This window comes from Pongo pygmaeus, chromosome 12 (genome assembly GCF_028885625.2).
Source record: "Pongo pygmaeus isolate AG05252 chromosome 12, NHGRI_mPonPyg2-v2.0_pri, whole genome shotgun sequence".
NCBI classification, from domain to species: domain Eukaryota; kingdom Metazoa; phylum Chordata; class Mammalia; order Primates; family Hominidae; genus Pongo; species Pongo pygmaeus.
In genome coordinates this window covers 104,415,509-104,432,006 of record NC_072385.2, presented here as the reverse complement: position 1 = coordinate 104,432,006, position 16,498 = coordinate 104,415,509, and the positions used below count along the sequence as shown (strand labels likewise).

Sequence of the window (16,498 nt, the reverse complement as noted above, 5' to 3'; positions counted from 1 at the left end):
AAAAGTATTATTTTCACAAACAGCCTACAAGGTAAGCAGGTATTACTATTGCCATTTTGTGTATAAAACACAAGAGGTTTGGAGATATTGAATAACTTTTTAGAGACAGTCATTACCTTTACAAGGTTACAAAGCCAAGGGGCCATCAGCAAGTTCTACCTGGGAGCTAAAGCTGCTCTACAATGGGGTGATCTGTTTTGCAAGGTGGTGAGCAATTCTACCGCTGGAGTCAGGCAAGTCAAAGCCATATGGGCTTTGGAAGAGCCTCTGCATTGGTTTGGGGTAGGGGATAAAGAATTTGAATTCAATTACTTTTAAGGTTCATTTCTGGTTCATGAGTCTATGATTGAAATATTTTTCAAGTTCTGCTAGCTAGATTATGCCTTTAACCCATAAACAGTCATGTAGGATTGTGAAATTAGAGAGACAGTCATGGGTGAAGGCCAAGGACTAAGGACCTTGGATATATGATGAAATACAGGAGTTTTTATTTCCATCCGATTTCTGGCTTTGCCAACAAGCACATTTTCTGGCTCACATCCCACACACAATGTACCTGCTGCCACCACCTCCTGGAACCCTGGAGACTGTCCGTAAGTTAGACAAGGTGGCAGAGGTTAAACAAGAAAGTTGATAGACAAGTGAGGCTTTTTAGAAATGGAAGTCATCTGGGTCTACTGAGAGGATGAGCCAATGGTCATTAGGAAGCTCCCAGGGCAGGTGACCAGGCCACTGTGAGAAAGGCTGGAAGACTCCAGACAGGGAAATCACTCTGAGGCCTGCAAGTGAACATCCAACAGAATGCCGATTAGAATTTCATGCAGTCACAGAGAAATTTTAGTCCTAAGACAGAGAAACAAAATTATAGAGGGAATCTTTAGGAAACAGTTGGACAGAATGTAATTGGAATTCATCTTAGATTATCTGAAAAGATAAAACACTCAACAGAAGTCAGTGTGGTTAAGTGGTGATGTAAAGACTAGTAAACTAAGGAGAAGGAGGAATTGGGGGAAAATTACTAAGAGAAGTCCTGACTGGAAGAACAGGAAATCGCTTAGGAAATTGGAGGAACTAAAAGGCACACACAGACAGGGCAATCACCAAGCATGGGAACCATCTCATTTCCGAGACTAACGTAGGCCAGCATTTGCTCGGCAGTGTAGGATGGTTAGGGCCACAAATGGAGATAACGCAGGCTGAAGACAGTCCTTCTATTGAAGTTTGGGTAGAAGGAAGTGAGTCGTTATGAAGAACAGAGAAGGAATTTTGGTCAAGAGCCTTATAGATGCATTCTTAAAACCATGTCACAAGTTTTCAAAGAGTTTCTGGTCCAATTAATTTGGGAATTTGTTCATTTTATAAGCATTTATTGACTGTGAGTCAAGTACTGTGCTAGGCATTGCAGATACAGTGATAAATAATGCCCATCCCTATTCTTGGGGTACCTGGTTGGTGAGGAAGACATGTAAAAGAACAAATGTGGCCCAGTGCTGTGAGAACACTCATAGAGATATGGAACAGGCAGCAAAAGGTGGTGCAATCAGCTCTGCTCACAGAAGGCCCGGGGTCTCAAGAAAGGCTTTGTGGAAAAGGAGCTAGGAGATTCCTCCTTGGAGGAGAAGACTGATTGTTCTTGATGGTTGGGAAGGTGAGGGAAGGCAAGAGGGCTTGAACTGGCTTGCTTCACTGGGGGGCAACTGTGGGTAGTTTGATACAAATGAATCATGGGTCCAGAGAAATGGGGTGAGCCAGGATCAAGAGGGGTGAGGCTTGATCAGTGGCTTTGAGTGCTATGCTAATAAACAGCTCAGACTTGATCCTGGGTTTCACAGGGACCCCATAAAGGATTTGAGGCTGAAGATTAACAGCCCATGATATTCACTTGTCAGTTCTCTCATCCGGGTCTTCATTTGTTCCAATATGGGGCTTCCTGATGGCCAGGAGAAGTCACTGAGGTGATCATTCTAGGACTGCAAGGAACGTTCCACAGAATGAACAGCACAATGCAAAATACCAATGTGACTGTGGGTTCTCCTTCACGCTCCTTTTGGTGAATTGAAAGCCTGGATCACACAGTGGGGCTAAGAAAAAAGCAGCATGGCCCACAGATCTTTCCTTAGACTCCCATTATGTGTGCATCATTTGAGCTAAGTTGCCCTGTAGGGTGGAGCAAGGTCCCAGATCCTCAGGTAACCTGGTGCCCTTGGGTGAGTGATCTGAAGAAACATCTTCAGCTTCTGGCAGTGGTAGGTCTCATGCCCTGGGCTCAGCCTGCTCTCAGTGGCCTCCCCTAGGGACCCTCCATTTTCTCACCACCGTAAGACTTCCCCACTGGCAAGGGGAACACAATCAGTCATTGGAAAGGGGTGGGAACACTCATTCACTGAGCTTACTGATGTAAGATTCTCCCAGGAATAGACACTGCACCAAATCTGTGTGTAGACTTTGTGAAGCTCTTTAAATTCAAAATCCCAAGGCTGCTATGGCTCTTAACTAAGGCTCTGAACCATAAAAGAATGCATTTCTGTAAAAGCCAGGAGTTTAGCCAGGCATATGTGTGTGGTTCCCTAAATAAAACAAAGATGAAAAGGCAAACTTAGAAGCAGGCCAAGTAACGAGAAAGAAGGAGGTTTGCTTTGAGGCTGGGCATGAATGCAGAGGGGAACTGGGCTACTAAGCGGGTCATGGTGTTTACTCACTCTTGGGCCATCAGCTCCAGTTGCCTGGACAGTTTCCTTATGGCTCAAAGAGCTGGCAATTCCATCACCCGATTCCATCTCCTCAATGCAGACTTGGTTTTTGAAGGTGAAGGCAACTGGGTTGGAATGGAGCTTCAGGAGACAGGAGAGCTGAGGCCAGGCTTTCTGGATAGACTCTCTATGACCTTCTGCAGTGCCGGACATAAGTCTCAGGACTGCCTGCTCTCTAAAACAGGCTTCTTCTGTGCATCAAAGCTTTATAACTTTGTCCTTTATTGTGGACAGGAAGGATTGTATACACACCATAGAAAAATGCAGCTGGGTATTTATAAACAATAAATAATGGTTAATAATGATAAATAAATAAGAATGCATCCTTAATTATCAGCTGGTAATAGGGTAGTTACCATCCATAGAGTGGTGATTGGGAGCAGGGACAGTGGAGCTGGATTAGCTGGGCTCAGATCCAGTCTACTCCTTACAAGCTGTGCAACTCTAGGAACGTTACTTAACCTCACTGAGCCTCAGCTTCCCCACTGTAAAAGTGGTAGTGCTAGGGCCTCCCTCACCAAGTGGTGGTACACATAATATTAGAGGAGATGACACATGCAAAGCACTTAGAACAATGCTGACACCAGAGAGTAAGCATCAAGTGACTCTTCCTCTTTCTCTTCCTCATTATCATACAAATTACAGGGAATGAAGGAAGGGAGGTGAATTCCTACCTGGGATGCCAGGTCCTGTCCCATCCCCAGCCAGCAGCCTCATTCTCTCCCTATCTTTCATGTGTTGGCACTTAGGAGCCAACAGGGAGAGGACCCTGGGTCCCTGTTGACTGTGGGGAGAGACAAGCTGGTAACTGAATGGTCACAAGGCTGCATGGTCAATGCTATTTGAGAAACTCTAAAAGGGCTTTTCAGAGGAGGGGATGTTGCATGTGTAGGGGTTTCTGTAGTGGAAAAGGGGTTACCGGCAGTCCACGAAGAACCCCCGCCCCTCATCCATGGCTACTCTTCTTGGAAAGTGGGGAGTGAAGAGGCAACAGGCCAATCCTGGAGTCCTGGCTCATCCACTGAAACCCACTCGTGCTGGGGTAAAAAACAGTTGCATGTACAGATTGTCCATATACGTACTTAGAGTTTTTGTTAGGGAAGAAGATACTACCAGAGAGAAAGTGAAAGCGAGGGCAGTGCCTGCACTCAGAGGGAGGTCTTCTGGGCATTTGCAGCAGGACATTTGCTACAAGAAGAGGTAGTGGTGATTGTAGGGCCTAGGGATGAGGCTTTGCTGTTTGAGGACTGCTTTTGTGGAGAGGGATGGGTTTTCTTGCCACATAAGCCAGTGGCCACAAACACATGAAAGTGAGCACTCAGAGAACCAGGATAAGGAACCCTGAGCAGGAAGGGGAGGAAGAAACCAAGAGAATCACATGGCCACAGCTCATCATTTGTGTCCTCAGGCGGTCCTTTGCACACATGCGCTCTCTATGTGGAATGTCTTCCTCTCATCATCCACCTGACACTCCTCGCCCCTGCAGAGCCAGCTCAAGTGTCCTTCTCAGGGCCAGCTTGCCTGACAGCCACCAGCATTCCCATAGCACCCAATGGACAGCACCCATTACACCCCTTTCCTTATGGCCTCATAACTGTGTCTTGTCGTCCAATTCCAAACCTTGTTCTGAGCCCCTTGAAGGCTGAATGAGCTTCCAGAGTCCAACCAGTGCCTGGGACTGAGCCTGACTCATAGACATTTGTTGAAAGAATGCATACATGAACTATGAGTGAATTTCTTGACACCAGTGCTCTATCACTAAAATTCCTGCACCTATTTTTACCATCTCCCTCCCCACTGGGAAACAGTGAGGCTCAGTAAACACTTCTGAGATGAGAAGCATCTGTTTCTATGCATTTTGACTTCTCTTTGTATACAATACATATTTATCATTATGGGATTGGCCAAGATGCCATTCTGACAAGCACAGGGTTACAGGTATTCACAGTTCTCTCATCGTCCCTGGTGTTCAATCCATCAAATATCCAGGGCAGAGTGAGAAAGCAAAAGCAGCAGCTCAAAAGAGCCTCACTACAAGCCTTCAGCTGTCAAATCTCGAAGGTCAGAATTGGCAGAAGCTGATGGTCTTTTTTTTTTTTTTTTTTTTTTTGATGCCCATCAATGAAAGCAATCGTGAGTAAAAGTTGTACCTGCCAGGAAAGGAATTGTCCTTTGTACTTCATGGAAACCTTCACAGTTGAGGTGTATTTTGACAGCTGCTTCCTGAGCCCCAGGGAGGGTTACACATTGATTCCCGGGTGTGGGTGGAGGGCAGGGAGAAAATACTTTTCATCTTTCCATCGATTGGAGACTCTTCTGTGATCCTGAACCGGGCTTTAATTTTTAGACCCAGAGCTTAGGCTTTAGAAGAGGTGCATCCTAGAACTAGCTTCAATTGATATGTTATCCATCCACCTAACATAGAACCCCTACTATGCGCTAGGCAGTGTGCCAGACATTGTTAGCATAAAAAGGTGTGCAACCCAAAGTCTCCATCTTCAAGACTTGTGGGCCAGAATTAGATGACCAAATTTCAGAGGAGTCCTCCTGAGAAGAGCTTTTCCTGATTGGATAAGAACAGCTCTTAGTTTCCTTGGAGCCAGGTGTGATGCCAAGGTACAACTGCAAGGCTTTCTTGGGAAAACAACATGAGAAAAGAAATGGACCCAGAAGATCTGTTTCCCTGTGTTACCCATGACTATAAGCAAATTATGGAAGCTCTCTGAGATTCGGTTTACTCTTCTATAAAGGAGGTGAATAATATGAATGGTACAGATCACAGTAAAGGTGAAATGAGTTGATACAGGTTGACTCACTTGGCAAACTGAACATGCACTGTACAGATATTTACCATGAATATTAACAACATAGTATCTGCTTCTTGAGAACAAAAAGGAGGGCTGTGGCTCTGTTGCTAACCTGGGACCTAGATGAGGGTCAATACGTGAAGTACAAAGAGAATGGATGGATGGGTGGATGGATGGATCAATGGATGATAGATGGATTAATGGATGAATGGATTGATGGATGGATGGATGGGTGAATGGATGGTGGATGGATGGATGGTGGATGGATGGATGGATGGATGGATGGATGGATGGGTAGATGGATGGATGGATAGGTGGGTGGATGAGATGGACAGATGGATGATGGATGATGGATAGATGGTTGGTGGATGAATGGATGGATGGATGGATAGTTAAATGGAAGAATGGGATGGAGCTTCCTTCTGGCTTTAAGAGGTTTGGCTTCTCTAGTCCATCTGTATTCTTCTCATTCCCCTGTGGCTTTGGAAGCCATAGTCCTTCTAGAGACAGAATAACAGATGTGTCGAGAGTATATCCACCTGTGGAGACCGGTGACATTCATGACCTTGGATACCCTCCAGCTACCCCAGCTCAGGGACTGTGTAGGCAGGATTAGGCCAGGGGTGGAAACCTTGTCACTAGCCTGTCCACCCATAAGTGGGAGAAAAATGGCTCTCCACCTTAAACACAAGTCCCTCCCAAGTCTTTAAGTTTTCTTTTTTACTTTTCTTCTTAGTGCTTAGTAGATGGTTATATAAAGCTACCCGCTTATGTGATGAACCAATTCAAGCTGAGATGTTAGAGCCATGATTCTTAACTTTTGGTGCACACCCAGAATCCCTGCAGAGCTTTCTAAAAATACATATGTCTCATGGCCCACTCCAAGACGAGTAAAATCAGAATGGCTCAAGATGAGACTCGGACTGGGTGCGGTGGCTCATGCCTGTAATCCCAGCACTTTGGGAGTCCGAGGCGGGTGGATCACAAGGTCAGGAGTTTGAGACCAGCCTGGCTAAGATGGTAAAACCCCTCTCTACTAAAAATACAAAAATTAGCCAGGTGTGGTGGTGGGGGCCTGTAATCCCAGCTACTCAGGAGGCTGAGGCAGGAGAATCACTCGAACCCAGGAGGCAGAGGTTGGCAGTGAGCTGAGATCATGCCACTACACTCTAGCCTGGGTGACAAGAGCAAGACTCCATCTCAAAAAAAAAAAAAAAAAAAAGATGAGGCTCAATTATATGAAGTTTGTAACATGTGTGGTTCTCACTTGTATTACTAAAGCTTGAGACCTACTATGTTAATAGCTGAAGGTCCAGTTCCTCTAAAGAGGACTAGCATTTTAGTAGTTGCTTCAATATTACTACTTAAAGTGGGGAGAAATATGGTAAATCCAGGTATACTCAATGGGAATGGTACTTTGGGATCCATCTTGGAGAACACAAGTGGTTACTCTGAGAAGGAGGGGTTTAAGTGAAATCTGTAACCCTGGCTCTCTGCCTGCCCCCCTCCCATGACCCTGAGCAGCCTGAGAGAAGAGTGTCCCTTAGACAGACAGCCTGGGAGGCAGGGGTTAGGCACTATCAGCACCTGTTCTGCTTGTTAATCTAATTTAAACCCACGACAACTCCGTGAGTGGCACAATTACTACCATTTGACAAAGATGAGGCTTGTAGAGATTCTGAGACTTGTCCAAGCTCATATTGTGTGTGAAGAGTTTCCTCCAAGAACACTTAGACCTCAAGTCTCCTGCCCACTGTGTGCTCAGAGACCTTCAAGCTACATGATTGTTCCTGTAACAAGGTGTCTGAGAAATATCCCCCTGACAAGCCTGGGTGTGAGTTTTAAGGCTTTTAAAAATTATCTTTAGAGCCTTTGAATGGCTCTCTCTTTTTAGTGTAAATCACCTAGACATTAAAGGCCTTATTGTATATTTATTAGTGTGTTATTCAGACCATGGGGGAAAAGAGAGAAGCTGACTCTACGAATGACTTTGAAAGTGAGAAAAAGCTGGGCCTGAAATTAAATCATTGTGACACTGCCACTTGAGGGCAACAGTTTCAATAAATGAGCACCTTTTTTATTTCTGATCTCGTTTATCATGCAGGCAAGACTCGAAGAGAACTTTTGACCATGGAGGCTGAATGCCACGGGCTCTGATTTCCCTAGCTGTCAAGACTTGCCACATTGCCCTGGGCTGACTGAAGTTCAACCTAGAGCAGCCTGGGAAAAGCAATCAGGTCCCTTTTCAGAAGCAAATACCTGGTGGCATCTTTCCACAGGTGCCCTGCCCTGAGACCATCTCTCGCTCAGCCTGTCTACTGACAGGAACAGCCAGGGTTCTGTGCATTAGTGGTGAAGGTATCAGTGGGCCAGTAGGGAGGTTCCTCTTTGTCCAGGGAGCAGGAGTCTGGGGTGGGGAGAATTACTTCCTGCTGCCCTAGTCCTGGATGGCATCTGAGGATAGGTTGCTGGCATTGCCAGGACAGAAGAGGGGAGCGGAGGGCAGCCAAAGCCGCCACTTTAGAAGCTAAGAAGCTATGGCTGGGCAATTTTGTGGTTGTCCATAACCATGCTGCAAATTAGCGGCGGAATCAGAATTGAAACCATACCTCCTGATGGCCACAAATCAATATCTTTTTGAGTTAAATTACCTTGGCACATTTCCTATTAGGATTGTTACTGGTTTCAAAGCTGGGATCTTTGGTCAGAACTGACTGCCTTAAGTAAGTGCGGTAGCTGTATGGGTATCCAGCATGAATGCAAATTTTTCTTCACTTGCGGAGGGTGGCTGCAGATTTTGATCTAAGGGCAGTGAGTTTGAGGGTTTCCTGATGCAGCTGGGCAGCTGGGAAACAGACCTTTCCAGGGTGCCACTGTGGAGATGAGTCCTGGCTTTGCCATGAGCAGGCAGTTTTGTTTGTTAGTTTGTTTTTTTGAGACAGGGTCTTGCTCTGTCACCCAGGCTGGAGTGCAGTGGCATGATCACAGTTTACTGCAGCCTGCCTCAGCCTCATGAATAGCTGGGATTACAGGCATGTACCACCATGCCTGGCCAAGTAAAAATATACATTTTTTTGTAGAGGTTGGGGGGTCTCGCTATGTTGCCCAGGCTGGTCTTGAACTCCTGGCCCCAAGTGATCCTCCCACCTTGGTCTCCCAAAGTGCTGGGATTACAGGTGTGAGCCATTGTGCCGGGTCTGAGCCTGCAGTTTGACCTTCATCACATCACATTACATCACATCACCCGCCTGGGCTTCATGTTCCCCATCAGGAAACCAACATGGAAAGGGGAGGTTAGACTCAAGTATCTTCCGGGTCTAGGGATTGAGATTCTGCAGAAAGGCAAGGCTTCGTGCTGAGAATTTCAATTCACCGCCACCTTCTGGACTGAGGCTTATTTGTGCTTTAAAATGCCCTGACAGCTTATCTTGGCTCAAGCCTGAGTTTCCCCAACGACTTTCGGTTTAAAATATCTTTTCGAGTATTAGTAATTCAAATGATTGGCAACTTCTATCCCCTCGGGGCCCAATTCTTCCCTCCACACACTGTGTAGTTCTGGTCATACATAATAAAGTCCCCAGATACCTGCCGCCATGGGAGAAAGTCATGTGCTTCCAGAGGAAACAAGACTCGAGATGGCCTTCTGGGTAGGAGCCCTGGAGAGTGTCTCCTATAGCCCGACATGCCACCCACCCTCAAGCTTGCATTCCTGCATCCAGAAGAGCACCAATTATACACGGACAATTGCTGCTGGATTGATCTTTCTAAGACACATCAGAATGGCAGTGTGGTGCAGTGGGTGGCTCCCTAGCCGGCTGCTTCTGCTGGATCTGCCACTAGCGATCTTAGCTCAGCCTCTTAATAATACGAGCCTCAATTTTAAAACATTCACACAAGCACGTGCTGTTGCTATTCTGCTTGTGTCTTCCTTACTGGACTAGATGTTCCTTGAAAGCTGTGACCTTGTCTTCGGCTGTGTCGTCTTTGGCACCTGCTACACAAGAGGCACTCAATCCATGATGGTGAGATGAATGTTTGAACCCAAAAGGACCTAGCACTTATTAGTGCCAATGACAGCCAGGCACTGTGCGAGCCATTTTCCATATGCCATTTCACAGCTCGCCATTTTACATAAGTATTATCATATTCATTCAGTTCATGGGGACTTTATGGCCACTAATTTCTAGCTAAGATGTCCTATGCCTATGTGACTCTGTGACCAGCCAGGCCTAGGCTGTTTGATAGCCCCTATTTCTCTGCTTCCTTGCTTCTCTGGTCATTCTGGCCAGGCAGATGAGCAGGCTGGGCACTCATCTGTCTGTCCCCTGAGAGACTCCAGCCGAAGCCCGGCAGCCTTGGCCAACGTGGCCACTCATGCTCTGTGATTTATTAGACCTCATATACTCCGCTGCTTTCCAGGCAACTAGGAAGGGAGCAGCTGCTGTGCTTCTCCAACTGCCTTTCCCCTGCCTTCTGCCTCTGGGTGCTTCCAACCACCCTGCTGCTCCCGCCCCGCTGGTGCACGACAGCCGGCACTGCCTGCTCACGACACAGTGGTTTCCGGGGAACTTGGTGGCGTCTGACTTGTCATTCCTCAGCCCACTCCTCTGAGTCAGGCTCTCCCCAGCCGACTTTATTATTACAACTTCCTCCCTCGTTACTACAAACACGGAATGTTGTTTTCCAAATAGTGGTCCCCAAACCACCGTCTCCTGTTATGAGAGGAAGCCAGCCCCATTCATAATCATCACATTCGACATCACCAGGATATCACTGTGTCCCCCTCGCTGCTCTGAGCGCTATGCTAGTGAGGTCATCTCTGACATTAAACAGAGTGAGCTTTCGGTAAGGCAAACTGCTGAGTATTGCAAATCCAAAGATTCTTGAGACTAGCAGCGACCCCATAATCAGAGAGCAGGCAAATATCCATCCTTTGTGATCCCAAACTCTGAACAGTGCAAAGCTGATTTGCTGGGCAAATGCCCTGTTCCTTGCAGCTGGCCAAGGCACCCACGAGAGTAGCTCTGCACTGCAGTGGACGGTCTATTGATTGTCCTTTCTGCTGCCACCTTCTACCCTCACCACACAGATCTCATGGGAGGTGAGGAGGCTGGCCCAGGCATCTTTAATTTAAATCTGGAATCACTCCTGCTCATCACTAAACTCTGCCCCAGACAAAGCCATGAAGTCACTGAATTTGCGTCAGCTCTGTCCCCATTCCTCTCTCCTGCTCAACTCACACCCTCCAGAGGACAGAGCAACTCCTCTGGTGATGGAGGCATTGCCTTGGGAAGAGGATAAGTTGGGTGGCCAGGTGGACGTTGAGGCAGGTGGCCATGGCATCATGTGGAGAGAAGGCTGCCCCTGAAGGCACTGATGTGGCAAGTCCCAGGGCTCATTTGTCTTGAAGGATCAAATAATCAAAATAATCGCTCTTTTTTTTTTTTTGCGAGATTCTTTCATATATTTCCCATTCTCTTTCCCAACTCCACCCTTTCTCCCTAAGAGGATTTAGGTCTCCTGGAAAGAGTCCAATCTGGACCACATCACTTCCTATTTCCTCTCTCTGCCTCAGTTTTCTCGTCTTCTAAATGAGAATTGACTTTCTATATGAGCATAGAAAGGTAAAGAGAGAAAAACTAGTTGCAAGGCCCTATGGCCAGTCATACCCGAGGAGTTGTTTTCCTGACTATGCTACACAGGGAAAAAGGCCAGGCCACAGAAGAAGTGCTGAAACCCCTCTGGCACCTTTTCTCACACTCATGGGTATGTATTCTCAGACTCCAACTCCACCTCTCCCAGCCACATCAGTGAATCCTCCCACCCCCCACCAGCACCACGATGGACTGATGCCTGAGGGCTCAGCAGCCTCAAGCAGCACTCCCTGGTCTCTGCCAGGCCTGGTAGGGAAGGAAGGAATGTTGAGAGTGATAAGTCAGAATATGCAGCTCTCAGAATATGAGGCTGGGCAAATACCTATAGGATGGCACACAGCCCTGCCCTCAGATAAGAAGCCTTCCCAACCAGGCTTCTTACTGGAAAGAGAAGCTGTGCTGGAGGGAGGCTTGGTGCCAGAAGACAGCTGGTCCCAAACAGGGGGCAGCCCAGACACCTGCTATGCCACACTGATATCTGGTGAATAGAGCAAGAGTCCTTCGTAGCTGGGACCTTCTCAGCCAGCTCAGAGAGGCATTTCAGAGGCAAGAAGATGGATAAGAGTTTAGGAATGGGGAGAGCACTCTTTTTGATGTCAAGATTTCATTCCTGATGAGACTGCAGCAGCTTGTAGTCCTTCTAAGTGCAACTAAATACAGATGGGTTAATGGCGGGGAGTGGGGAGAAGACTTTCAAGAAATTACAAAGGAAGCCATTCAGCCTTATTGCCAAAGCAACAGGCAGGATCTCTCCCCTGCACACCATGGGGATGGAGGATGGGTAACAGTCATCGTTCAGGTGGGACCCTTCTGAAAAGGTATTCTCTTAGAAGGAAGCCAAGTCTAAGCATAGCTAGACATTTGGGCTTTTTCTCCTGTAAACAAGTCACAAAGAAGGATCCTTGTTGCTAAAGTAATCAGATCTGGGGTCCCTCAACACTGAGGTCATAGGATGGTATTTATACTTATGGAATGGAAAAACAAAAGCCAGGCACAGAAGTGCCCTAGTTTAAGTTTGCTTTCCAATGTCACTACCGCAGAGGCCTGATGGATCACTGAGTAAGCAAGTAAGTATCTCCAGAAAGCTTAGAGGATTCCACTGTCGTATGTCTTGGTGGTTGTAACACAAAGCTCTGTTCCAATCTCTACTGAATTACACTGGTGTAGTATCCATGACTAATTCTGCTCTGGGGTACCAAACTCCCACAGAACCTGCTTGGATGGCCAAAATACTTTGTCCTTTCCCTTCCCGCCCAACTTCTGCTGGTAAAACCCAGTTTCTACCATATTAAATTACTTTCATTCTGGCCTTTTAACATTTCTTTGCCTGTTTTCTTCTTGGCTGTATCTGAACTTTGGGAAATGAACATCTTTAACACCCACTCATGAAATCCCCACTCTGGCAGCTGGTCCTCTGGCCTCTGGAAGGGCCACTAGCCAGGGAAGTCAGAGGGACCCACAAATCAGTACCCAAGACACTACCTAAGGGATATTAGTAGTAATTGCTCAACCTGGACCTACCGATTAAAGGACAATCATGAGTTTGTAAGTAGATGTCACAGACTCTGGAAATGTGTAACCAAAAGCCAAATCACCTGGTATAAAATCAATTTTGGACATGGGGAAGTACTTACCCATGCTTCCCTGGAGTGGGCATCAGGGGGATCTCTCTTGCAGCTTCGTTGTGGGGCAGCAGCTGGGCGATGTACCTTCCAGAGGGCTGCAGGTGCCTGTGCACCGAGACGGCCAGTGTGCAGTGCTCACTGCTGCTCCTCATCCACGGACTCAGGATGGTGTGCTTGGAGTCAGCTGAGGTGTTGAGGAGGAGAAAGGAGCCTGGAAAGAGACAGGGAAACTGAATCTGCAGATGTGTTCAGGTAAGACCAGCAGTAGCTCTGTGGCAAGACTTAGAGACAAATGGCATCAAAATCAGAGATACTGGAGGCCATTATCTCATTCTCTGCATGCACCCAGCCTTCTTCCTCCGTTCTTAAGATTTTCTTTGTAAATAGTATAGCCTGATGCAGGTGGACAGTGGCTGGAGACATAGGCCTTATAATCAGGCAGACCAAGGTTCTAACCTTAGCTCCCCTACTTCCTACTTCTGTGTCTTAGAGCCTTAGATTTTTCATCTGCAAAACAGGAATAAAAACAACTATTTCAAAAGACTCTTTTTCCTTCCCTTGCTAGTTGAATGATCTTGGGAAAAGCATTAACTTTCTTAGGTTTCAGTTTCCTCCCTTATAAAATGGGGTGAGAGGGTTGGCTGAGCTCAATAATCTCTTAAGGTTCATTTCAGCTCTTGAGCCTATGAGTCATGTGAACTTGCAACTGGTCTCCACAGAAAAAGCCCTACAAATCCCCCCTGGTGTTGTGCCCATGGCAGAGTTTCCCTCTGGAGCAAGCCAATCCTGATTCCAGTAGCACAGGCCAAATGACCTGCAAGAAACCTACATTCATGGGGATTACTGTCAGTGTAAAAGCACACCACCATTATATTGTTCCAGGCATTCCCTCTGATACATTAATTTTACTTGCTCACTTCTGCATTGAAGTTTTGGGCCATTAGATGCTACTCCTTTTGCAGTAGAAATCTATTTCAACAAGATCCCTGACTTCCACAGTGGGAAGCAGCTAATGAGTACTCAGTCTTCTTAAACTACTCCTGGCACTTCCAAGGTCTCCTTCTGCAGATAACCCAGTTTCCCAAATAGGCAAATAAACTAGCAGCCTGCAATAAACAGTGGTGCAGATAAAAGAGGGGGATTCCTACCAAGGCAAAGCATTATTCAAAAGGAAGGTGTTGTTCCAGGAATTGGAGGTTTCCAACTTTCTTAAAGTAAGTAAAAGCGACTTCTGGTTAAAATCAGGATGAAGCACAAGACTGAGTCTGAGCTGGATCGAGAACGTGAACCCTCTGTACTTGTTGGGAAGCTTCAGCATGGCATATGAGAAAAGTGCTCTACAACTGTCGTAAATAATCTACATTATTACAGTATTTTGCAGTGGAGGAAATGTTCTTGTCATGGGGACAGAGGAAAAGAAAAGGGATTAGAACCAAAGACAAAGAATTGGGAAGATCATCTAATTCAGTCCCCTGGCTTTCCTAGGGAAGCAGACTGGAGATCCAGATAGGGAAATGACGGGTCCAAAGTCTTAGTTTGAAAGTTAAGACCAGACTCCAGATTTCTGGACTCCTAAGCAGTACTCTTCTCCTTGTATCTTTTTCACTGGCCCACTGTGTACTTCAGCCTAAAACATGGCAAAGGCACCTTGTGGCCGGGATGTATAGCTTTGGAAGTCAGAGGGGCAGGAAGGGGAATGAGGGGCACATGGGCACCAGACCAAATCCATTTATTTGGTCCCTTCCTTACTCCTTTCTGCCCTCAGATTCCATTTAACGGACGCCTATTTTGAGCAAACATCCAAGCACTGGCTTTGCCCTGAGGACACAGACATGACAGACACAGTTGTGGCCTTCAAGGAACTCCAGGTCTGGCAGGGTTGCAGAGATGTCTGCAAGAACTATCAGCACAAATAGAGGTCATAAAGTCAGACACACATCCAGGCAAAACATGTTGGGAGCCTTCAGGAAGGAGACAGGAGGTCCAGGTGGGAAGATCCATAAAGAGGAAGACTCTTGAGCCAGGTCTTAAAGGGAGAGAAAAACAAAGATACTGGCAGAATGGACTGTGCAGAAGTTGAAGGGAAGACGAGTCAGGACAAAGGTAGATGATGTTTGGCTGCAGAGTAGGACACTGGAGAGAAGACTGAGAAATAAGGAGGGCCAGGGTGATAGGAGGTGTAACCAGACCACAGAGAGCATTGCTTCTTGGCTGAAGATTTCCAGCTTCACTTTGTGGATAATAGAGAACCAGATATTTTGAGCAGGAGAGTGGCACCATCAGAGTGGTGCTGCAGGAGAACTGATCTGTTACGGTGGGGGCAAGAGGGAATTAATATTGACCCAACCTCATCTTGCACCACAAGTCCACACAAGGGCAAGAATGTGACTAAATGCAAATGCGAAGTGTTTGCTATGTTACTGTTGTAAGCAAAGGCAATGTGTTGAGGGTGGATGACTGGGGTTTCCAGTACTAGGGTAGTGTGTATCTGTGCAGAGCATGTGAGGACCCTGGAAGTATCTCTGGGGACAGAGTCTTGCTCCAGACTCTTTGAGGGTATGGCCTGGGGTTAGGATGAAGCCAGTCCCATTTCCGATAATAATGTACACATAAGGGAGCAGCAGCAACTGTGTCCTGGTCTGAGACCATTCTCTGATGTTCTCAAGTTGGCAGAATGTTGAGTAGAAACCAGGAGTTTTTTGAGCTACTGAAGGGAAGAATGGGGGCAAAATAAAGAAAGTATCTCCATTCTTCTCAGGAAGATTACTGCTATACACATGTGCACATGCATGAGAAGTTCAAAAATCCAGCTGAAGGTGTTGAGGTATTGGGACTAGGGGCTCTTTCTGTGTCACTGCTCCTCTCCACCCTTGGGTGTGGCCATGCATGTAAATTCTGTCCCCGAAATTTGGCACCTCAATAATGGAACTCTTTCAAAGCTGACTGGAAGATAGATTATTTTTCCAGTTCTAATATGTGAGATGATGTTTATATGAATCTTATTTTCTGCAACCAGACTATCAATAAGCGACTGAGCTTAAAGTATTTTCACTCTCAATGGAACTCTATAGTTGAGAGCTATCTCTTCATCAGCAGCTTTCCTCTACCAAAAATAAGGGAAAAAACACATTTCATAAGCTCCTTGGGATATTGTCAGTATAAATCTTTTAAAGTCAGTAAGAATTTATCTTTCCTCTCTCTCTCTTTTCCGTTTCTATTTATTTTGCTCAGGATAGCTTGGGGCTAGGCAAAGTCTCCCGGGGTCCTTTCTCATTAAGAAGGATGGTCTAGCAGCACACAGACCTTCACCCAGTGTGGCCGTGGGAGAGTGGAGAGGCAGATCAAAGAGCTCTGCTCATACAGCGCCACAACCATTTTTCTTTTATTATGCATCGTGTTGATATGTTTAATGATTAAATATGAAATGGTTATCATTTTTACCTCTGGTCACCAGTGTAGGAATGTGCTGCTCTCATCTCAACCAGCAGGGCTCAAATTATGGGCCAAAACCCAAGGGTCATGAACTTAAAGGTCAAACTCTTTTATATCTGTTCAGTTATTGACCTTAGACAAATTATTTAAACACTTTAAATATTAATTTGCTCAAATTTAATGTGGGCATAGCCTACCTCATATGGCTGTCGTGAAGATTAAATTAAATA

The 16,498-nt window shown here is 46.2% G+C and overlaps 1 protein-coding gene across 1 annotated transcript in view; it reads right to left on the bottom strand.

The window, feature by feature from the left end:
• ALK (ALK receptor tyrosine kinase) overlaps positions 1-16,498 on the bottom strand; it is a 731,594-nt gene that overhangs the window by 326,688 nt on the left and 388,408 nt on the right. The window contains exon 4 of the mRNA XM_054476638.1: positions 12,846-13,047. Coding sequence (XP_054332613.1) covers positions 12,846-13,047 — 202 coding nt within the window. The remainder of the gene's footprint in view (positions 1-12,845; positions 13,048-16,498) is intronic.